At 42.7% G+C, this 24,671-nt stretch overlaps 1 protein-coding gene across 19 annotated transcripts; it reads left to right on the forward strand.

Moving 5' to 3' along the window:
* The first annotated feature begins 1,085 nt into the window (after window positions 1–1,085).
* Window positions 1,086–24,279, forward strand: grhl1 (grainyhead-like transcription factor 1). Of its 19 annotated transcripts, none has more exons than XM_084045074.1 (16): window positions 1,086–1,283; window positions 5,630–5,882; window positions 7,128–7,201; window positions 7,416–7,600; window positions 7,711–7,946; window positions 8,846–8,927; window positions 9,518–9,681; window positions 10,309–10,420; window positions 12,165–12,259; window positions 15,161–15,410; window positions 15,825–15,946; window positions 19,443–19,474; window positions 19,832–19,923; window positions 21,404–21,489; window positions 22,564–22,628; window positions 22,745–24,279. In XM_084045074.1, the coding sequence occupies exons 1-16, from the start codon at window positions 1,264–1,266 to the stop codon at window positions 22,857–22,859; spliced, it is 1,983 nt and encodes a 660-aa protein (XP_083901200.1). In that variant the 5' UTR covers window positions 1,086–1,263; the 3' UTR covers window positions 22,860–24,279. The 19 variants fall into 19 exon arrangements, with proteins under 19 accessions (XP_083901200.1, XP_083901197.1, XP_083901199.1 ...); XM_084045071.1 differs by having other exon boundaries at window positions 1,087–1,283; window positions 8,846–8,928; window positions 9,525–9,681; window positions 15,819–15,946; window positions 19,440–19,474; XM_084045073.1 differs by having other exon boundaries at window positions 1,087–1,283; window positions 8,846–8,928; window positions 9,525–9,681; window positions 15,819–15,946.
* The last annotated feature ends 392 nt before the right edge of the window (window positions 24,280–24,671 follow it).

Genomic DNA, 24,671 nt, shown 5'->3' on the forward strand with positions numbered 1-24,671 from the left:
CCATAAATAGGCCAAGAACAATTTGCGGTTATGCCAGCTGATAGTGAGCTGTTATTCAAGAGAATGTAAATAGCCTATAGCTGTCTTTCTCATCATCCAATAACAGTTATGGGAGATTGTATTTATGATGGTAGCCCCTTGCCTGCAGTTACTCTATGGAAATAGGCCTTCAGGCATGCAATGCAGCTTGCAGTTTATGTTTTGCATGTTACAATTGCACAGTAAAAAAAAGTTGAGATGAGTATTATTTTCATTAAAATCTAATTTGTCATTTAATAAAACATTCAATAGCTTATTGATTTAAAAAAAAAAGTTACAGTCTACACTAGGAGTTGAGCACCTTGACATGAAATCACTGGCTTTGAGGCTTATGCTATTAGGCCTAGCACCATTCATATAACCTACAACTAATCAACATTACATTTAATGGTTAATTAATCCAGTGGTTCTCAAAGTGGGGTCCAGGGACCCTCAGGGTTCCCTGAGCGTTCCAAATGGACCCTTGCAGGTCTATAACTCTGAGAATGTATAAATGTATTACTATTTTGTACATTCTCAAATCGATATATATATATTCAAAGATTCAAATCTTTGAATATAGTATATACTTTTTAAAGTGATTTTTTTGTACTCAAATTAGCATCTGGGGTCCCTGGAACAAACTATTTAGAGATGGGGGTCCGCAGCCAAATACATATAATTTTGGGGGTCCTTGACATGAAAAGGTTTGAGAACCACTGCCACAGAAACATACTTTTTTCATAAAACTGTTTTATCTCATTTCTAAAATGACCTGTAGATGCTTTCCCAGTATCAATGGATTAATGGGTTAAAAAGGTGAAGACACTCATCAATAAAAAGGAACAATGTGATCAAATCACAGCATTGTTAACACCAGGGTAGGTACAGTCCCTCTCTGCCTCAGGTATATTAGCCAGATCTTGGCTCCCAACACAGAGCTTTACAGGCTGAGCCAATCACAAGTACAGACAGGTGTTATTGACTGCCTAAGCCCCGCCCGTCGTGCACCTGTAACCCAATCCCAGCCCCTGTCACAGGTAAAGCCGGCCTCGGGTTCTCAGTATAGCCCAAAAAAGCGAGAAAAGCCGACAAAACCCGTTCCCTGGGAGCAGACTGGTCTGACCGTGTGGCCCTCATCATCATCCCGCGTTACGTTATAGTGTGTGACTGCAGTTTTTCCAGGGTAAAGAAGACGGATCGGATTTTCAGTACCAACTAGAAAGTCCAGTTCGACCAACCGAGATGTCACAGGAGCATGACAAGTAAGTGGTTTCTCCTCACTCTCTCCCCTGGCACCAGTCAGCACCACCAACGTGTTGATTAAGATACTGAAAACTTTTAAAAAACTTTTTACAGATTTATCTTTTTTTTTGTAGCCTACCGTGGCTCTGGAGGATTTGAAACAGAATTTCCCCAAAGACTTTTGGAGTGGAATAATTGCTTTCTCTCTTCTTTTTAGTTTAGTTTTGGGTTATTTTTTTTACCTATTAGAAGTTTTTTTTCTTTTTTTTAAACGATAATTCAACAAAAGTTAGCTTTTTGCCTGTCAGAAAGAGTGCGATCCGTTTTCTTGTGGTTTAAAGGCTGGTGTATTAAAGCAGCAAGGGGATCAGGATCCGTGGGAGAGCTGTTCAGTTCACCTGTCATGTTGAAGCTTGTCGCATGCACCTTTACGCACAGGTGTATAAATCCACCTGTCGTGCGAGCAGAGGTAGGCTTTACACAGTCAGTCAGTCAGTGAGATCCTGAGTGTTGATCTAATTCTGGGAGTGTACACAACAATGTAACCAAATGGACCCGTGAGGGTCCATTTGGTTAAATTTTTTACACTCCCAGAGTTATAAAGGGATAAAGCCACGGGTCCATTTTTTGTAAAATTTTGTCATTTTTTTCTGGATGTTGATCTAACTCTGGGAGTGTACACAACATTTGGTGACATTCTGTACACTGCCATAGTTATAAAGGGGTAAAGTGTCCAATTTTGTGGGTACACTTTCAGAGTTACAAATAGATATATTATAGCCTGCTATAAACACTGAGGATTGTTTAGTGTGTCACCTTTCCCTGCTTATGTCCTGTGGTGCTGAAGGGCGGTTTATTGTTTGATTTCGCTGACAGTTATGTGGTTAGTCTTAATTTTGTTTATTCAGGAATATGCGCAGTTAAATGCGCACTAACGGCCGTGACCGTTTACACAATTGCGTCTGGCAAGATCGGATGTATTTATTTATTTAAAAGGGTTTGCCATTTGTGTAGCATAATGTCTCCAAGTATTTTTTTTTCCTTCTAAATAAATGAATAAAAATCATCATTTTGTGACAGGTGCTTCTAGCCTATATTTGATGTGTTTTTGAGGGCATGCGTTGCAATTGCAAGGAGACTTGACTGTAATGAAATCATACACCTGGCTACTAGGCGTTGGCCCGATCACAATACTAGTAGTAAGAAACACACAATGTAAATGTAAGCTGCACTCTGTGAGCTATAAAATGAACACTTTGTGTTTTCCTATAGCCTATTTCTAATTCCTTCACACTCTTGTGGCAGAAAGCTAACCATTTCAGCCCTATATATATGTTGGCCATTTGAAAATAGCAGATCTACAAGCTCACAATGCCTGTGAGATTGGCTATTTTCTAAAGATTTTTATACATTTTGAACTTGTGAAATGGGATATTTTGCACAATGAGTACTTTTACTCTTGGTACTTTGAGTATATTTTGATGCCGATACTTTTGTACTTTTACTCAAGTACATTTTGAATACGGGACTTGTCAGAGTAGGTGACATCTACATTGCGGTATTAATGCTTTTACTTAAGTAAGACATGTGAGTACTTCTTCCACCACTGCTGCGCACCTTATATGCTGTTAGATTATTTTTCGTGGTGCAATTTTAAAATCAAGGAAACGTTATTGGGAAATAGAAGTTTAGATGTAGGCTATAGACTATTAAGACTAATGTTTTTGCCGATTTTTCCCAAGCGCCCCCATAACATTTCCGTGTGGAAAACACATTGTCTCCTTTGTTTTTAGCAGTGGATTGCATGTCATCGCAGTTTTATTGCCACTGAATAACGGATCTATCGGATTGCAAATCCCTAACGCCTTGAGATTGACATTTTATGAATGGCACAATTAGATATAGGATTACTAATGATCAGTTTGCTCGGACCATTCAGAGGGAAAGCTGCATTTGTTGTGGATACTGCAGTTTGGAGACGGATCCAGTTCGTTTACAGTTCCTCATAATAAAAGCTGCAAAAGGACTTAGTAGGGATATTAAGTAGAATTATCTCATGGATTGAGAATATAAACTTGGATTGCAATATACTCAGAAACAAATTAAAACAGGAAAAATGACAGTTCTAAAAATATTTTGAAATAAAAATGATGAAGGTTAAAATAAAGCAAAGTAGGCCTACATATCCAAATAAAACAATCTTGTATCATTAAAAAAATGCACAGCTTCACTATTTCATTATTCCGTAACACAAATCAACTTTAACCACATAAAGCCTAGCCTATAGTATATATACTTAGTTGACTGGAGTCCTCCGGGGGTCTAATACTACCCCTCCTTTTATCCCTCTACAAATATGCAGAAAATAGCCGATCTATGCGTTCTGAGCTTGTAGATCTGCTATTTTTGCCAAATGCTCGCCCGGGAATAGGGATTAGGGACACTGGGTTCATAATCCTTTTTGTGGCTTTGTGATGTTTTATCCTGGCTTTCATTGAATACACATAACATTTAGATTGTAGGCATTTAGTTCAAGTTGTTACCAAGAGTTTCTTACAGCGACTGTGACAGCAGAGTAAACATCAATTCCTAGATCACCAAGATTACAACTCAAAGTGTGGTCCAAGAACCCCCAGGGTTCCTTGAGGGGGTTTCAAGTTCCATTTGTACACTCTCAGAGTTATGGGTGTCCTTGAAATTAAACCTTTAAAATCCCCCAATCAAGTCCCCAGATGTCAGTAAAGTGAAAATTTAAGGACTTTTTAATACCAAAAACAAATCCAAAAAAAGAATGAAATGAAAAAATTGCGTTGTGAGCTTGTAGACTCGTAAACTTGTAAACGCCTACATTTCCAAGTGCTTTTCAGGGTGGGGATGGGGGTGTCCCCAGTTCAAATATGATTATTTTGGGGGGTCACAGCCTAAAAAGGTTGAGAACCACTGCAATAGATAAACATGGGTCAAAGCCAGTCTGGAATAGAAAATAGAAATCAATGCCAGCTCCGCTCCTAGTTCTCCTCAACGCTCACAAAGAGTGGCTTGTAGCAGGGCTGTCTTGAGGGTGGCCTGATGATGATGATGATGATGAGGAGGAATAGGAGGAGGAGGAGGAGGAGGAGGAGGAGGAGGAGGAAGGGAAATAGGAAGAATAAGACGAGGCGAAGAAGGAAGTACGAAGCAATGATGATGATGAAACGTTACTGTGAGATCAAGTATGAAATGTGTCTTGCATCACACAGCTGCTCAATTTGCAACATCACATAAACCCCCAAAATAAAGACAAGAACCAAATATACAAATTTACATTTTACACATAACATTACAATCAGAGAAGAAAATATTCAAAGCCCTTCCATGTACATTTGGTCTGGGATTAAGCTCCATATAACATTCTGGGATTGAATGATGCACTAAAGAGAGCTTCAGTTAACCCTGTATCTCTGGTTTGATGGTAACAGTTTATATTCACCGTTCAGGGTGTTGTTGGGGTCAGAGACAATGTTGTTGCAGCTTTAATAATAGGGATAATGAGTTTAAAACCTGTAATTGCTTTTCGGAAACAGGTTCTCTTTGCAAAAGCTGTGGTCGTGTGGTTAAAACAGTGGTATGTCGCGGTGACAGATTTGTTCCGCAGGTTGAGGTCATGCTGCTAACCAATGAGTGATCATCAATCTAGAGCCGTCTCACTGGCTGAGCCAGTAGAGCATCTTTTCTTAAGACACAGTCATTCAAAAGCTGAGATTTGTTGCACAATCAAGGAAAGGCCTGCACAACAGGTCTCAGAGATAAAGAATGTAGCTGTCGTTGATCTTTCTTATAACCTGTTTGTCAGTTCCGAACAAGAGCTTGACTGTAGGTCTTTGTTGATTTACATAAAGTCAGAGAAGCATATTAATCCAAAACAAATACCCAGCTCCTGATAGGAGGAGCCATATCCAGTTGATTGATGAGGCCTTAACTATAGCACTCCTTTGCACTGCTTACAACTCTTTACATTCATGTCATTTGTTTATTCAGCATACCTTTATTTGTAAACATCATTGGGTAAAATGTGTGGAATCACATTGCCAACACCTTTCTACTTTTGTGTTATTAAAGGCTTATTAATCAAATGATAAAATATTGGGTTTTTTTATTAGACAAAAAACAACAACTATGTTATTATACTATATAACTATGTATGTTATTTATAGAGCAACCAAACCAATTTTAACATAGGTATACAATATGTAAATGCAAATTCAATTCAAGCTGACATTTTGATGATTTTGGTTCATTTCCATACAACTTTGAGCACAAAAGAGATACAATAATAGTTATCACTGTGTTTATCAAGCTAACAATCTTTCTCTCTACCCCCTCCCAGTAAGCGTGCGGTCCTGGTTCTACAGAATGAGCCGGGCTATGGCGGTCAGCGCAGAGGCTTCACCACAGAGGACGAGGCCTGGAAATCGTTCCTGGAAAACCCCCTGACAGCCGCCACCAAGGCCATGATGAGCATCAACGGGGACGAGGACAGCGCCGCTGCTCTGGGTCTCCTCTATGACTACTACAAGGTAGCGGCACAAGACAGGAACCAGGCAGACAACATGGCACACACACGCCAAACCCACATAAATGTAAGTTAGGGCAGTGGTTCTCAACCTTTGGGATTTGGGGGGGGGGGGGGGGGGTCCCCATTTGACAGTGACCTGACAATTTAATGACTTTTAAGTCTTAAAAAAAAGAAGAAAAGAAAAAGACCATTACTGCATTAAAAGTAATCAACAAACTATACTATAAAAACTTTTGCCAAATTGTCAAATAATATAAGTAAGAGTCACAAATTGTGAGAATAGCCGATCTACAAGCTCACAACGAGGTGTTGTAAGCTTGTTAGATCGGCTGTTTTCACAATATTTATCTGTGAAACTGAGTCACACAAAATGTAATGCTCCTTGTACTCCTACAATTCCAAGTGCTTGTCAGGGTGGGGGCCCCCAGTTCAAATATGATTATATTGGGGGGTCGCGGCCTGAAAAGGTTGAGAACCACTGAGTTAGAGGTCATAGAGGGCGTAGAGCTAAAAGCACTCCACCACCACAGAGGCCCAGGTTCACTTCCCCAGCAGCAGTGCCTCCAGGCAGCCTGGGTACTCCAACGAACACAATTGGCAGTGTTCACTGGTGGTAAGCCGGCATGGGGATGATGTCCTTGTTGCTGTACTAGCAACTCTTAATAATCGTTGCTCGCCTGTTTAACGGGGAGGGGACCTGTGTAAAATAGAGCAAACCTCCACCTGCATTTCTCTCTCCCGGCCAAACTCCTCATCGTCAGGTGTATCACAGGATACACAAGCCAGCCGTTTTGGCTTTGACAGTGACCACACTACACATGAGGCGAATGGGGAGAAAAATTGGGGAGAAAATGGAAACAACCAAAACATCTGTTCACAAGAAATAAACAAATAAATATCAGAGGGTATGGGTTAGAACCAAAACACAACACAACAACCTCCAGTGCACTATGAGCACCGTACGCTAGTACTGGACAGTGATCGAAGCAGCAGGAGAATGTGTGAGCATCACTGGTAAACTCATAAACTCATAAATAACATTCTCCCCCATGTGAGAGGAAGACATGTTTGAGCACCAAGGACAAAACCACCAGTATAAACCATCAGCTTAGGTACCAGAACACTTTAAGGCCATAATTTACCTCTGTGAACCTCATTCGTCATGACCTCCAACCATCAGACAACATCTGTGGGGCAGAGCGTATATCAGCTGCTAGTAACTGATCTAGTGTTCATGTACTGTATTGAGCTGTGCTGTTGGATTTGCTGTGGTCAGATACTGAGCGGCTGTGTTTACCTTCCCATACAGGTGCCCAGGGAAAAGAGAACAATATCCCACAGCAAGACAGACACATTGGTCTCTGATGTGGATCCCAACAAAAGGTAGACAGCCGACCTCACCTAATACCCCCTTTAAAACACACACACACACACACACACACACACACACACACACACACACACACACACACACACACACGCAGCAGAGGGGAACGTGCCTGCAACGAAATTGAAAGGTTCAGGGTTCTTATACTGTACAGTCCAGCCTATTTTTATGTTTTTAAATTTGTTCACACTGGGACATCTGCTGTTAAAGCAGCTATTTCCCCTTCCCTCCGCAACATTCCAGACACCAGATACAGACGGGGCACACCATAACCCCACTCCAGGAGACGTCGATGGCTAATGTCGAGAACAGGATTCAGGTGCTCAAGGGGCCCTTCAACATCCTTCTCCCCAACCAGCTGGCACAGGACAAGAGGGGCCCCTTCCCCTCACCAGGTCAGTTGATATGATTATATGACACGACTAGCGTGACAGAACCTCTTGATTGTCATTCACAGAACAATTGATCGATTAATTGTAATTGTTTGAATAATTCATGGATTCAGACACAACTGTCACAGTTTCCATTGCTGCTGTGCCCAACTACGCGACTGTCAAGACGGAGGTGCCCACCCACGGTTTCACGGTCACAGTGCCCAACAACTGCGCAGAGGCCGACAGCCATGCGGGGGTGTATGACCGGCAGCTCACCCACACCTCGGTCCAGTTCAGCCCCAACACCCAGTCCCGCACACCCCCCGACTCCACCTTCCCGGAGAGTTTCAAGGACGGTTCCCAGGAGGTGCGTGTTTCTATGTGTGTGTTTGCAGAAGAAGGATCCAATACCCCTCGTCTTTCTAAACCCCACTACCATTCTCCTGTGACCTCCCCTCTCCTCTCCTCTCCTCTTCCTCTCTCTCAGATCTCTCCTCTCAGACAATAGAGCATTCACCCGATCCCACGGAGCCAACGGTGGGCTCAGCCTTCCCCTGGTTTTATTTGAACATGCCAAAATAGCGGCCAGCGTGTTATTATGCCATTGTCTCACCAACACAATAAAGTGCTGTACTTTTCTCCTACAATAGCCGAAGCCCTTTCTCTCTCCTCTTTCTCTTTTTTAACCTGGAGGGCATTACTTTAGAAGAGGAGTAACCCAACAAAACCCCCCGAATGGGGCAAAAGAGGGAGGGACTGTAAGGGAAGTGGCTTGTTTCAGCCATTCACAGAAAGAGAGATGGGAGGTTTTGAAAAGGAGAACAGGAGGAGGAGAGAGAGAGAGAGAGAGAGAGAGAGAGAGAGAGAGAGAGAGAGAGAGAGAGAGAGAGAGAGAGAGTTCCAAGGGGACAACGCATAAAGAAATGGCACATTTATTCCTGTGATAAATATTTTTGAATTGTAACCATTGACTATGTACAGTGTACAGAGAGGACATTTCCTTACAAAAGTGAAAAAGAAACAGACCAGAGAGATTCAAAAAGAGGGAAGCTTAGTTCCTCTATTTCCCACTGTGGATGTCGCTGTGTTGTGTCTTTCTTATGTCTCGGTTCTGTATCTTACGTCTCTCTCTCTCTCTCTCTCTCTCTCTCTCTCTCTCTCTCTCTCTCTCTCTCTCCATATTTCTCTCTCTCTCTCTCTCTCCCTCCCTCTCTCTCTCCCTCGCTCCCTCTCTCCCTCTCTCTCTTTTTCTTTGTGTGGGCACAGGTGTTTTCCTTCCCTGGGGATCTCCAGTTACGTATGGCCTCCATCGCGCCTGAGGACTACAGTGCGTTTGACACCGTGCCGGGGTAAGCTCTACCGCTGCCGGCCCACCGGCCAACTCCCTCCGCCACACCACCATTGAGCTGTGACACAACACTCCTCAGAATGGCCTCATTCAGCCGAGCCACTGGGGAGACACCAGACTCCCCTCGGCGTGAAAGACACAATGCCGCGCACAATGTTATCGGGCCCAGCACTGACACCACGCTGATTTTGGGTCATGATTTAGTAGTAGCAGCGTCTGTTGTTGAACTCATCAATGAAACACATAACACGCCCCAAAAACATGTGTTTTTTTGTTGTTGTTGTTTTTTGTTTCGTCTCCATTCTTTTTATGGTGCCAAATTTATTCAAACGTGCTTTTGAGAACAAGGCCCCCGGGGTCATGCTGCTCGCGTCTCCATTATAAAGGAGATTTTAAAGCGTTCTCTTAACCACTTAAGCTCTATTTTTTTTTTAAATAGGGAAATTAGCAGAACTGCAAGCTCCAAATGTGTCGCATCACAACACCCTGTAGATCTGTGCTGTAGATCGGCTATCTTAGCTATTTTTGACGTAATGACTTGCCCAAAATAGTGACACCAAGGTTAATGTGGGTAATGTTCTTGTATTCCTGGCCTAGGAATAATTTTGAGTACACTCTGGAGGCATCCAAGTCTCTGCGTCAGAAGACAGGTGACGGCACGATGACCTACCTGAACAAGGGCCAGTTCTATCCCATCAGCCTCAGGGAGATCGACAACGCCAAAGGCATGCATCACCCCATCACCAAAGTCAGGGTAAGAGAAGAGAAGAAACAAAAAAACACACACAAACACAGACACAGACACACACACACACACACACACACACACACACACACACACACACACACACACACACACACACACACACACACACACACACACACACACACACACACACACACACACACACACACACACACACACACGCAAGTTCTGTTTATTATCAAACCCTGAGCAAAACTTTGATCAAATGATAGATAGAATCCTGATGGGAGTGCCATCATCTGTGCGTCTACCAGAATTATTATTGTTCTGTATTTTTCAATATTTTCATTATTTTATTTTAATACAGTTTAGTTTAGGTTTAGTTTTATTTATTTTAATATATGGGGGTATTTGGCAGGGGCAAGATTGAAGAAGTTCAGAATGGGTATTACAATACAAACACACTCACAGCCATGTAGACATCCCAATGTTTGTCACACCTAGTTTTAGTTTTTTTGTTTTAGTTAACTACAATAACCTTGGTGTGTGTGTGTGTGTGTGTGTGTGTGTGTGTGTGTGTGTGTGTGTGTGTGTGTGTGTGTGTGTGTGTGTGTGTGTGTGTGTGTGTGTGTGTGTGTGTGTGTGTGTGTGTGTGTGTGTGTGTTCCATCCTCAGAGTGTGGTGATGGTGGTGTTTGGAGAGGAGAAATGCAGAGACGATCAGCTGAAACACTGGAAGTACTGGCACTCCAGACAGCACACTGCCAAACAGAGGTGTCTTGACATCGGTAAGGATTCTTCTAAAACAAAGCCATAGAGCAGAGGTCTTCAACAGGGGGTCCGGGACCCCTAGGGGGTCCTCAAACTAAAACTAGTAGTAGTTCTGCTATTTTTGTCAACGAGGCGTTGTGGGCTTGTAGATCGGCTAGACAGAGTGAAAGGTCAAGTTTACAAATTGACAGTTCAAGTGGTTAAATGTCTGAAAATACACATTAACATTAATCCAACGTACACCGATGACAGTGCTGTCAAACAATGATCTGCAACACAGTTTTATACAATATGTAGTGGGGGTCCCTGCTTCATCTCTCTCTCAGCTAGGAGGTCCTTCCTTGGCCTGAAAAACCTTGAAGACCCCTGCTATAGAGCCTACACTGTAAAATCCTGAGAATAACCCGATAGCATCCGTATTCTGGGGAAAACATTCAGCGCAATGCGGCGCGTTGTGAGCTTGTAGATCGGGTATTTTCGGCAAAGAGATTTGGTGTGGAGGGACAAAAAGGAGCAAACCTAGTATAGAGCCCTGGGGGATCCCGTCAACTAAGTATAGTATATAGTGTGGTTAAATAAGTGTAAAAGTGTATCGTTGCGGGTGCTCAGGTGCATCGCCATGAAACCTACTGAGTTCTTTTATGCAACCTGGAGGATGCACCCTGCTACTTTCGGTGATCCCATGGCCTTTGTAAAATAACACTCTCAGAGTTACATCCACCCTCCTCTACTGTCTGCAGACATACTGCTTTGACCAATAACCATTTTGACAAGAGATTGTCAAAGTCAAAGTTATTGCGTGTACAATAGGCGCTCATCATGTTACTACATTATTATATTGCAGCCTCCCTGTCAGAATAAACTACTGTACCACTTGAGGTTTAACAAAAAAACAAAACGTGATTGGCTTACATCCAATGATTCATCCCGTTTATCTTCACCTGATTGGATGACAGGTGTGGGCTATAATTACCATGTTTGTTTGGGCTCTTTAAACACTCTTTGAAAGCTGTCTCCCTTGGGTAGGACAATACAGCAGCTTCATTTACTGTGGCCTGGGCTGATCAATCTCCCTGTGTGTCTCTCTGGATGTTTGAAAACACAGCTTAGTTGTGACTGACAGGGTTGCGAGGGACTCAACGGGAAAAGGTGTCTATAGTGGTAAAGGGATTAATAGGCTCCAATGTAGGAAATGTTTCAGCTTAATCTTCAAAGAAAAAAAAGCATTAAAAAAACATTAAAAAATATATTATATTATCATAGTAATATTTTATTATTGTACACTAAATAAATAATCGCTATCGTCGTTGTTTATTATGTAGCTTCAGTGCCATCGGTTTATAATCAAGCAATAATACATGAGAGGCTGTGGTATATCTTGGCTATGGGTGTTGGTCACTTGATGCATAAACTCCTGTAGCTGTGATATAATACAAAATGTATATTTTTTTCACATGGCCTAGCCTAGATTATATTTTTTAACATTGCCAGCAATTAGCAGCAAGATTCATCCACAATTCTAACCAAAAACCTTATGTTGCTAATTTAAACCTAGAATAACAGTGGGTTATAATCATTGAATACGATGGAGAACTTCAATGCCTTCCATTGTGGAGTTCCATTTTGACTGTTGTTAGAGCACCTTTTTGATAGCTACAGTATTATTATTATTATAACTATATCTTGCTGTGCCATACAGTTACTTATCTTTCATTGCCATGGTCTGTGTTCAACTTGTCTCTTGTCTCCTGTATTTGACAGCCGATTACAAGGAAAGTTTCAACACCATCAGTAACATCGAGGAGATCTCCTACAATGCCATCTCTTTCACCTGGGACATCAATGAGGAGGCCAAGGTGAGTTCTCAAACTGTTTTATGTTAAGGACCCCTAAATGTATATGTATTTGGCCATATTTTGTGCCAGGGACCCCATACAGTACATAATCTGCGTTAAAAATGTTTTAAAAAAATTAAAAAATGTTTCAATCTTTTTCAAGATTATTTGAAAATAGCCGATCTACAAGCTCACAACCCTTGTGAGCTTGTAGATTGGCTGTTTTCAAATAATCTATATATAGGGTTAAAGTGGTTAAACTGATTGTGTTAACTAATTTAGCTAGGGACTTGGAGCCCCCTCAAGGAGCCACGACAGAACAACTAACTTAGATTTTGGATCAATTCAAATACCAGCACTTGGCATTTAATTAGCATGCAGCTTTTTCTTCAGCGATTATGTGTTAACATGTAAAGTCTGTAGTTAACAATGTCCCCTATCATCCTAGTTCTTTGTAGTTTCTCCACACAGTATGACGACAACCTGTGTGTCTCAGAATAAGCCTTGAAGCCTTTCCCATAATGGACACATTGGACCTCTTTACCAAAAATAGACTGCTCCTCCTTGCAATGGTCACATGCTGTTTCTGGTTTTTCCTGCTCATCAGAGTAAAGGTGACAGCTGACGTAGTGAGCCTCATCCATTTTGTTCATAATGGAAACTAATGTCTCACTAGTAGGCTTAAATGGAGACTGGAGTTAGGCCTGTAAGTTGGGGCGTCTATCCCCCCATTGTATTCTGTTTGGTCAGGTTGCGAAGAAACAGGCGACATGCGTGCGTGCGTGGGTGCACGTGCGTGCGTGCCTGTGTTTGGGTGCCTGTGTGTGTGTGTGTGCTTGCTTGTGTGTGTATGAGCGCACGCGTGCTTTGATGTGTTTGCCCGCTGTCTATACAGCATTCTTGACTGGTTCAACCTGTCACCCCCATTGTGATGCTGACATGACGCGCGTTTAGGTCTTCCTTCGCGCCACTCGAGAACAACAATAGGTGCTGGAATGAGGAAACTCAGCAGGAGGCCGTAGTCTATAGCCTTGACAGCTGACTATGAAATCCCGTCCGACAAGTACAAGGTGACAGAGGGGAGGAGGAATTTCTCGTTCCACTCCTCTTTTCATCGCCTTTTCATCGCCTCTCTCCTCCTCTTCTGTTCTCCTCCTGACCAGTTGGTTGAGTTGTGTGCATGTGCAGAGTGCGTCAACCAGAAGCCAAATTCACCAGAGGGGCTGCTTCTGTGCCACGTTAGTTGCTCCTCAAAGCATATATTAGGCTTGGTTGTCAGAAGACAAACTCAGGAATAGACAAGATGGCGCCTGATTTTATCCCTCGCAAATGTGCTCACACACACTCGCAGTCAAACAGCACAGACGTGTATAGACACACTCACACACCAGGATATGAGTCTAATGACTTGTCTCATGACCTGAGGCCTGTGTCCATAGGATGTTCATCCTTGTGTGTGTCTCTCCGTGTGTATTTATCCTTTGTGTACGCAACGCCCCACCGGGTTTAAACCGCCGATGTGAAAGATGATACACGAAGGGGAGTGCGTGTGTGTGTGTGTGTGTGTGTGTGTGTGTGTGTGTGTGTGTGTACTTGTATTACTATACTTGTGAGGGGCTAATGTCCCCACAAAGTATATTAGAATTTGAGATGTAGACATTGTGTGCGTGCGTGTGTGTGTGTGTGTGTGTGTGTGTGTGTGTGTGTGTGTGTGTGTGTGTGTGTGTGTGTGTGTGTGTGTGTGTGTGTGTGTGTGTGTGTGTGTGTGTGTGTGTGTGTGTGTGTGTTTGTAGGTAAATGTGTGTGTAGGTAAATGTGTGTGAACGATAGATGCTCCCTCTCCAGCCTCCACTGCTGTGCCCCCTGGTGATGCGAGGCACAGAAAGACAAAGTGTGTTTACGGAGTCCAGCCCTTCCCAAATGTTTACCCGCTCTGGGGCTGTTTACTGTATTTATGATAATCTCACAAATGGGGCTTTGGGTAGAAAAGCACAATGACACAAGATCGTGTTTCATTCAAGATTGTTAAAAAATTCAAAAAAAAAAAAAGTGATTACCTCTCTATTATATGGATGATGTTTTCCACTTAAATTCATATACTGTTTGTCGCAAAAGCTTGTTAAAGTTACAAACTGGAATTGTAATAACTAGCCTAACCTCATGTTTCATGAAAAGGCGAACAATTTTGTTCATAAGCATACAAATGTGGATTTACATATTTGTTGCTTACACAGGTACACACCATATAGCAGAGAAGTCTAACATCCTAACGTTACTATCAGCCACTGATCTCATTGTGAAAAAGAACGGTTGCGATTTGGCATTAGGTCTCTCTCGTACTATAAAAATATCCAAACGTCATACAGTGCAAAACAGCTTGGAATTCATGGAAAAATAGGAATCAGGTCACTGAAAAACACGACGAGAAAATACAGAGTACATAGTCTCTGTGACCTCAATGGTAGTTACAGGCATGATCATGGGTTTTGATGAACCCTAGACAGAGGAAGCCTAGACTAGATTTGAATAATAAAAACCTGCTTGTGATAACCACAGACTACCAATAGAGGGCAACACAGAACATGGAATGTGGGACAAAGACCTTGTCTGCCAGGAAGCAGCTGCCCAAAAGCATTATTAATTCCATACAGACAGAGTACCTGGAATGAAAAAATCCCAGTTCAGAGGCAAACTTTCAAGAACAATATTATTATTGATATTATCGTTGACATTGTTTGACAAACAACTCTTGATGTATTTCTTAGGTAAAATTTGCACAAACTTTGCATAAATCTTTTCTCAGGTTGAACAAACAACCTTAGCACCCCCCCCCCCCCCCCCTCACACACACAAACACCTTCCCATCCTTTTCAACCTAATCCATTCTGTTTTATTCTCTCCTCCTCTGCCCTCCATGTCTAGATCTTCATCTCAGTCAATTGTCTGAGCACAGACTTCTCCTCACAGAAGGGAGTGAAGGGTCTGCCACTCAACCTCCAGATCGACACCTACAGCTACAACAACCGCAGCAACAAGCCCATCCACCGCGCCTTCTGCCAGATCAAGGTGTTCTGCGACAAGGGAGCCGAGAGGAAGATCAGAGATGAGGAGAGGAAACAGTCCCGTAGGAAGGGGAAGGTGTCAGACCTCAGTTCCGGAGCAATGGGAGCCTGTGAGTGACACTCATTCCACATGCTGATTTTAATATTTACAGTATACTTATACATCAGTCTATAAAGTTCAGGTTGTCACTGGGCATGCGACTAAGACAGTGGATCCATGTTGATATTACGTCATATTAATGGACACATTCCTTGGCCTATAGGCAGCAGGCCCAATACCTTTGGCGTTGATAGGTTAGTTATTTGCGAGATTAGCTGCGGACACACAGACACATAGACAGAAAGACCCTCTTCTAGACAGCTCGCCTCCTAGGAATGGCACCTTAAAAATGGACTAAAGAAACATAGAAGCCTCTTATGTGTGATGAACTGTAGAGACAGACAGAGAGAGAGAGAGAGAGAGAGAGAGAGAGGGACAGAAAGAGAGAGTCCTTCATGTTGTACCTTTGCTCTCCCAGTTGCAGATGTGAAAATGCCTCTACTCCAGAAGCGCAATGATGTGACCATCTTCAAGATGATGAGTGACTTCGACACACAACCTGTCCTCTTCATTCCAGACATCCACTTCTCCAGCTTCCAGCGCCATGTGAGTGCCAGTCACCAAAACACAAACCAGCGCTCCCAGCAGCATTCGTACATTACATTAATTAACCTGCGGCGGCCATAGCTTGGTGGGTACAGAGACTGCCTGGTAATAGGTCAGCGGTTCGCCCCCCCGAAGCGGTTCGCCCCCGGTTCGCGGTCCCCCCCCCCCTTAGCAAGACACTTAACCCCTAACAGCTCTCTCCAAGTGCACATCATGACCATCTGAGCACTATCTTAACCACATTGACCCTGGCATCCCAATGGGCACCTGGGCAAAAAGTTGCAAGTTTTCACGATTTTTCAAAAACAACTATTTCCGGAAACAAGATAGGCCTTAGGTGGTTAAAGGGCATTTTCGCACCTGGGCACATTTGGAGGTGTTTTATAGCAGGGTAAAGACAGCTGCAGATAGTTAGATTAGTAATGAGTCTAAATGATTTAGTTTTGCCAAAGAATAAGCACTGACAATAGTCAATGGTATTGTCAATGCTTGTTAACTTGTAGACCTAACAGTATACCCACCCATTATTAGCTGCAGCTGGGTTTACCCTGATATGTCATTGGCTGAATGTGCCACATTACATTGTGTTATCATAAAAATGGCAGGGAAGGGGATGTTGTGGGATGAGTGAGATGGAATGTCTCCTTGAAACAAAAAATGGACCAAGCAAACTATTACAATTCTGCAAGAGAAGCGTCTGTTATCTTCCATTCCATCTTCAGAAAATTCACTGTCTGTCTATTCAAGCATCTGTCGATCTGGCTACATTTCTCTGCTGGCTGATAGACACCGTAAATATGATCCTGTTCCTCAGGGCCTGACAACACTGAAGTTGTTTGCGTCAGTTTCGGCTCCTTCAAACAGCTTAACTTCAATTCTGAACTATTGCCCAGGCGCCCACTCATCAAAGTCAGAAGTCAGGTCACAGTGACCAGATAATGCGTTCCCATCTGGTTGCCAGTTGGCAGAGTGAACCACTTTCAGACTGCCCAGAGACCAGAGTCTTCTAATAAACTTCTGCATTACTGATTACCATACTTGCATCATGTCTTGTTTACCAGTAAATGAAAATACTACATCATGGTGGTTCAAAACATTGCTTAACATATCTATAAGTGGATAAAGAGAAGAGAACGATGCTTTTCCTGCTGCTTGTGAGCGGCATTTAATATGGTAAAGGGTCTGTATTTATTTAGCACCTTTATCTAAAGCACGCATTCACACACAGACAGCGGAGGCAACCATGCAAAGCACCGACCTGCCCATCAGTAGCAGTTAGAGGTTCAGTGTCTTGCTCAAGGACACTTCGACACAATGCCAGGCTGTATGTGCAGTATGAATGTATACATGCAGTACTACAACCACAGTTTTCTTTTAGGGCACACTGTTTGGTTTGGTTATATGCTGCTCGGCAAAGGCGTCCAACGCATATCTGGTCATATCTGGCACACTTTTAAAAGTTGCCAGCAAGTATTCTGTGTTCCCATGGAAAGTAACACAGTTTGTTATACCGTACATACCATAACCATAATAGGGCCAATACAGAACTATAAAATAGTACTATTTCGGATGACCTATACAAGTTCTACAGTTGATGAGGATCTTGGTGTTATCCAACAATACCGATCCTCTTCTAATGTCTGTGGAACAACCTGCGTCCCAACCTCTGGACTCTGAGCCCTCTGCAAGGCCTTATTCCACGTCCCACTGCCGGCCAGGAAGATCAGATCACATGAGACTGTGTGTGTGTGTGTGTGTGTGTGTGTGTGTGTGTGTGTGTGTGTGTGTGTGTGTGTGTGTGTGTGTGTGTGTGCGTGTGCGTGTGCGTGTGCGTGTGCGTGTGCGTGTGGAAGAAGACTCCATTGTTCAATTATGGTTGTGTGGATCATGGTGGTTTGAATGAGACCGTTTGTGAATCTTAACTGCCCCCTGTTGGCCCAAGTCTGACAGGTGTGCCTGAACTTTAAGTTGCTATTCAGGGCCTCTCTCTCTCTCTCTCTCTCTCTCTCTCTCTCTCTCTCTTTCTCTCTCTCTCTCTCTCCCCCCCCTCTCTCTCTCTTTCTCTCTCTCTCTAAATATCTATAAGTTTATCTGTCTAATCTAGCCTTTCTCACCATGTCTATCTATCTATCTAATCTCTGTCTGTCTGTCTGTCTGTCTGTCTGTCTGTCTGTCTGTCTGTCTGTCTGTCTGTCTGTCTGTCTGTCTGTCTGTCTCTGCATGTGTCTCCACTGCTCTGCTGTTTACCTTTTCTCTATTTGTCCGGTCAGACCGGGGGTTGGGGAAATGGGGGTGCGAGGGGCAACTTGCGTTTATTTTTGGTCCTGCTGATGACACTGAACCTGACTAACAACCCTGTTGAACTCTCTGTGGCTCTACAATCAGTGTCAGATAAACACAGGGTTAACTGGGCTCCGTTTACAGCATAGATTTCTCTGAAGAGCACCGTGGGTAATCAGTGCAGCACTGTTGATGTCCTAAAATGTAATTAACTTTTTCCAAAAAGTAAACTTTCCAGGAATCCGCACAATCTTTATTTTATGAATAATGTGTGATTCTTAAGTGAGACCTGAGATGAGTTTCTTTGGTTGTGAGTCTCCTTTAAAAAAATAAAAAATAAAAATCAAGTTCACAAGGCCTTGCAAAGCGAGGCGTTGTGAGCTTGTAGATCTGCTATTTTCACAATATTTATCTGTGGAACCGAAAAATGTATGCCTCAACTCCTACATTCCAAGTGCTTATCAGGGTGGGGGGTCCCCAGTTCAAATAGGATTATTTTGGGGGGTCACAGCCTGAAAAGGTTGAGAACCCTTGTTCTAAATGTATCCATGCAAACCATGTTCTACCTTTGATGCTATACCTCAGCTACCTTGAATGTGTTTCTTGACCGAGCTCCTATATTAGTGATAAAAGCAGGGAAATTGTGTCAGGTTAGTAAACCTATTGGACTGAACCAGTTCAGCAGGTTCAATCCAATAGGTTTCCCAACCTGACAACCAGGTCAATCCAATGACCTGGGAATTCCGGGATGGCGAGATGAGTGATTTACAGTTACCACTCATGACCTTAACAATGCAAGCTAAGCATTTCAGTGCAACCTGTACGTGGAATTGAAAGATTTGGGGGAAATAAAATCATATCACATAAAATCATATTAATGTTTTTGTCACTGTTTCTAAAACAAATGTGCACGGTGCTCTGACGTGCTCTTACTTAATACTTTGGGTGCGGTGGGGTTTCACTTACCTCATACTTGGGTGCGGGTGAGGTTTCTCACCCGTTCCATGTATGATGTGTATAAGAGAAAAACGACCTCCATGTTAAAATGGTAATTGCAGTCCACGTGCTTTGCCTCAATTAGTCAGCTCAGATATATGAAAGGATGTTTTTTGATTCCTTTGCATTTACATTTCACTAACATTAATCTCTCTCTCTCTCTCTCTCTCTCTTTCTCTCTCTCTCGCTCTCTCTCTCTCTCTTTCTGTCTCACCAGCAGACTTTCTCGGCAGAGGATGGGGAGGATAACAGGTGAGTTCTTGGAAGCTTTCGTTTCACACTTTCACATACTCTCTCTGCCTTTAAACAGAGGGAGCGGGGAAGATGTTTTTAGAACGAAACAACCTTTGGCACCCCACAGTTGAAGGCATTGGATTCACATGCCTTTTCTTGGAAATGCCTCTTGTGCCGCACATGTGTGTGTGGGTGTGTGTGTGTGTGTGTGTGTGTGTGTGTGTGTGTGTGTGTGTGTGTGTGTGTGTGTGTGTGTGTGTGCGCGCGCTCGCGCACGCACGTGTGTGCATATATCTTTGTGTGTGGTTTGTGATAGTGCCTATTAACTAGTTGTTATGGGTGATCAAGCAATGATTTTGTATGTGTTCATTGCAGCTCGGCCACAGAGAGAAGGAGATTACCCTACCCTGAGGATGAATTTGGTTCCCCCCCAAACAAGATGGCTAGAGTGGAGGAGCCAAAGAAAGGTGTGTGTGTGTGTGTGTGTGTGTGTGTGTGTGTGTGTGTGTGTGTGTGTGTGTGTGTGTGTGTGTGTGTGTGTGTGTGTGTGTGTGTGTGTGTGTGTGTGTTTTTTTTGGGTGGTTGTTGATGTTATGACTCTGAAAGACATGTACCCACCCCCCTGGGCCATGTGATTATTGAGGCTCTTTGAAAAGACACACGTGCTGGAGGCCTCCAGTGACCCAACACGCGCGCGCGCACACACGCACACACACACACACACACACACACACACACACACACACACACACACACACACACACACACACACACACACACACACACACACACACACACACACACACACACACACACACACACACACACACACACACACACACACACACACACACGAACAAGTCCCTGGCCTGCACTTTACCCCACATCCATTCACACACATAGAACATGCTTTTTCTTTGCCTGGGTCAGCATGACACCAAAATGGAAAGTATGTACATGCCACATAGTTGTAATATTATAAGACAGCATTCCTGAGTTATAGATAGTACCAGAGTGACTGTGATTAATCTATAACCTGCCTTGAACACATCTGCAGGTAATCAATTTGATAAACATGCTAAAGCCGACACCTCAATGTCAGGTTTTATAATGACATATACATATACAGCATAGTCTTTCACAGTTATGATAAGCTTTGTTTCATTTCTGTCAATCTCAAGCGGTGTCGATTGCTAGGTGCTACTCTATGTCACAACCAGCAATACGATTGGCCAACGCTGAACGCCCAGTTGGGTTCTCTTGTCATTTGCATAAGGTTGAGAGAATCTAAACTTTTCTCGTCATCTGCTCTGCTCTGCTTCGCTGCGCGGGACTGCCACCTGCTTCCTTTAATGTGAAGCATTTTAAAAAATCAGCTCACTCCACTTACATTCATCTGCACTGTAATATGTCCCTTGGCCAGAGGGGGGGCATTCCCCTTTGGACGAGTAGCAGACGTTTAGTTTCTGATGTGGTAGACCTGTGTTCAAATCTAGGTGGCTACATAAACAAGGGTTCTCACACATCTCCTAGCAACATCCCTGTGAAGGTCTTCGTGTGCGCGTGTGCGTGTGCATGTGTGCTTGCGTGTGTGCACGAGTGTGTGTGCAAGGTTGACAACCTCCAAATCCCCTAAAGAGAGCTCAGTGTGTGTGTGGTATGGGTGAGTGCAGACGGGGACACGACACAGTAAGCCACAAAGACCAAAATCCACATAAAGGAAGCAACGGTCCAACAACTTGGCCTGACCCAGCTATAAACACTTCAGTATGCCAGTGAATTCATTTGCTGTTTGATTTGGGTAGTTTCCTGCTTTGACTTTCAGATTAGCTAGTGTGCGCAGTTCTACTCGATGCTCACATCAATGTGTGTATACTGTGCATGCAAATCCACGTGAGCTTCGTTTAATGACTCTCTCCCGTCTCCCGTTCTTCCTCTCGCTTGCAGTCCTGTTATACGTGCGTAAGGAGGCAGAGGAGGTGTTTGATGCGCTTATGTTGAAGAACCCCACATTGAAAGGCCTGGTGGAAGCGGTAAGTTTCTCTCACTTGCTTCCCACTCACCAGCACGGCATGACAGCACAAGAGCGGCACAGGAGGACTCTTTATGCTCCGTTTTGTCATGAGGGCGGTCATAAGGGGGCGTCATGATTTGAATCGCCTGCCTGTGTGCCTGACTGACTGTCTCTCTGTCCGGTGTGACGCGCTAAGACAAAGAAGGCATGCTGCATGCAGCTGGAGACCTCATTTTCCCTCACACTAACCGCCTCCATAACAGGCTAAATGAGCTGTGACAGAGCACCCCCCCCCCCAAAAAAAGAGGAGTGTCGCAGAGAGAAGAGAAACATGGGGGAGACAGGGGGAAGGAATTTAAAAGAGGAGTTAGTTGGGGGAGGTTACAGGAGGAAAGAGAGCAGTGTGTAGAGAGATGGCATTGACCTGGGCCTGGGACAAAGGAGGGCAATACATGAAAAGAGAGGAGGGCAGAGGCTAGTAAGAGATAGAGAGGGATGGGGAGTAGGGGTGCAACAGTTAATCGAACTAATCAATCGATTATAAAAAATATATACTTTTTTCAAAATGAGCTTGTGGATCGGCAAATTTAGCTATTTCTGCCTGACACTGTTTTGCGCCAAATTATAAAATAGGGCTTAAGTGGTTAATAAAAACGATTGATTAAAAAATCGAATACAATTTTCGAGATCTCTTTTTTAGATTTGTGCTTCTCAAAGGTAATTGAAAGTATAATCACTAAGAATATAATTGATAGTTGCAGTTCTAATGGGGAGAAAAAAATTTGAGTGGCTGGGGAGGGTAGAGAAAGAGGACGCAGAAGCTGGTGAAAAAGTGGGAGAACAGGGTGTAGAAGGAGGAGTGGCCCAGGGTGAGAGATTGAAAGAGAGATACTGCAGGTGGTATGAGGTTCCACTAATGAGTGATGGGTTGTAGGGATATTCTACAGTAGCTGTGCTGAACAGACACTAAATGGGAATCAGGCAAGAATGAAGGATTAGAGAGACCTGCACAATGGACTGTGTTCTTCTGACTTTGTTTTCACTGTGATATTTTTCACCTTCATGTTATATTTCATTGCTTTTTCTCAACCAGATATCAGAGAAGTATGAGTTGCCTTTGGAAAAAGTTGGAAAGGTCTACAAGAAATGCAAGAAAGGGTACGTCACTAACACACACGCACAGAGATATTTGTTATAACCTTCGCCATTCCATCAGATAATAATTGGTTAAATCAGCCATTTAAGTAATATGTCTGCTGTATTTCCCCTGCCAGGATTCTAGTGAACATGGACGACAACATCATCAAACACTATTCCAATGAAGATACTTTCCAGATCTCCATGGAGGAGCAGCAGGGCATGTACAAACTCACGCTAACTGAAATCTGACTGTTGCGATGAACGGAGGACATGATATTGCCCTGTTCGCAATGACTTAAACCAGATGAAATTAGGCAGTCGATTGAAGACACATGGTTTACACATCTAGCTGTAATATTAAGCTTAATTTATACTTTGTGGCACAACGGGGTGGCTGCTCATAAATAACTGCATTTATCGGTTATTCGCGGCGAGCAACACCATCGTGACATGAAGTATGAATTAGACTTCAGCCTTGAAAGTGATAATAGACAGGTTCTGAAACTACAGTATAGCCTTATTGTCTCAGTGCCTTTTACGGTCAAAACAGAGAGAGTCTTATAAATTAAATCTTACTCCAAGCCATAGCTCTTATTGTGAAACACCAATGGTTTGAGATATAGGTTATACATTTTGATTCACTTTGTTACTTTTGTAGATAAGAACCAGGAAGTTCAGACAATTGTGATTGTAACGATAGCTTCATTTTGTATGACAAGGCAATTTGAGTGATTGACTCAAACTTTTGCCCTTTATTTGTTAAAAATGTGCAAAACATTTGTGGTGCTGCTATACCTCATTCTATGCACGCCACAATCTTTATTATGTCTTTGAATTGTACAAGAAAAGAAATATGTATATATTAGATTGAGATATATACCACATACTTATAAGACAAGAGCTTGTCTTTTCCTTTGTATAGCCTTAGCACTGATGTCTTTAAATGAGGGTATTTAGCACACGTAATTAAAAACAGCAAAGTCCTGTTGTATTGAAAAAGCAGGATGTTGTGAGCCCTGTGTTGTTCAGTGTATTTTTACTAAACATGTTGGCAGTATTTAGTCAAGTCAACCTCAACTCTACCATTAAGGTAGCACAGTTGTGCGTGTTTGTAGTAACGTTTGTGCCTGAGAATCAGTGTAGGCTGCTTATGAATGGATTTTCTCCCTGAATCAATTTAAGTACATGCCTCTCTACTTAAGTATTAAATTATAGTAGTAAATCCCATCTACCTTTCCTTTTGTGGTCCTCAGAATATGAATGAGAGAGGTCAGTGAATGTCTAGCACAGCCCATGTGAAAAGTTTTGGAAGTGCAATAAGACACTCAAACGAACCCATTTGCTTCTCTATGGCCAAATCTATATTATGCATCAATGGATACAATAAGAAACAATTGTCCATTGAAAATAATGTTGAAAAGGATCAACATGATCCCTTGTTTTGTATCTCAGTACTTAATGTGTATATATTTATTGAAAATGGATGTGGGTTATTTTTTACAACATATATCCAAATGTCTATTTCTATTATTCTTAATAATATAATATTTTTGTTCCTTTTTATATGAAGTTATTCTAATGTTCGTCTAGGGAAATGACGATGTGTTCGTCATGTTTGTACAAAGCATTTGATGCACAAAGTGCCCAATAAAACCTTCCCAAAAGCTCAGCTACATGTCTGTTGATCTGCACCCATATTGCGTTTACCCATGTCTCTGCTGTTCACCCCCAGAACCATGCTGGGCTTTGTTATTAAGAAATAAGCACATTTAATCACGTTTCCTCCCAGACTATTAATTAAGAAAAATATAGATGAGTTGTAAGTACAGCAGGCAGGCAGGCAGGCAGGCAGGCAGGCAGGCAGGCAGACAGACAGACAGACAGACAGACAGACAGACAGACAGACAGACAGACAGACACTGTTGATAAATAGATACTTGATTGATGATCCCATTAGAAGTTCCACAATATACATATATAGCTGCATATAGTTTACTATATTGTATATTATCAATAAGAATAATTTTATTTCCAGGAATATTTGCACATATGAGGAACTTG

The sequence above is a fragment of the Gymnoscopelus microlampas genome (assembly GCF_963454915.1).
Source record: "Gymnoscopelus microlampas genome assembly, chromosome: 20".
Classification (NCBI taxonomy): Eukaryota; Metazoa; Chordata; class Actinopteri; order Myctophiformes; family Myctophidae; genus Gymnoscopelus; species Gymnoscopelus microlampas.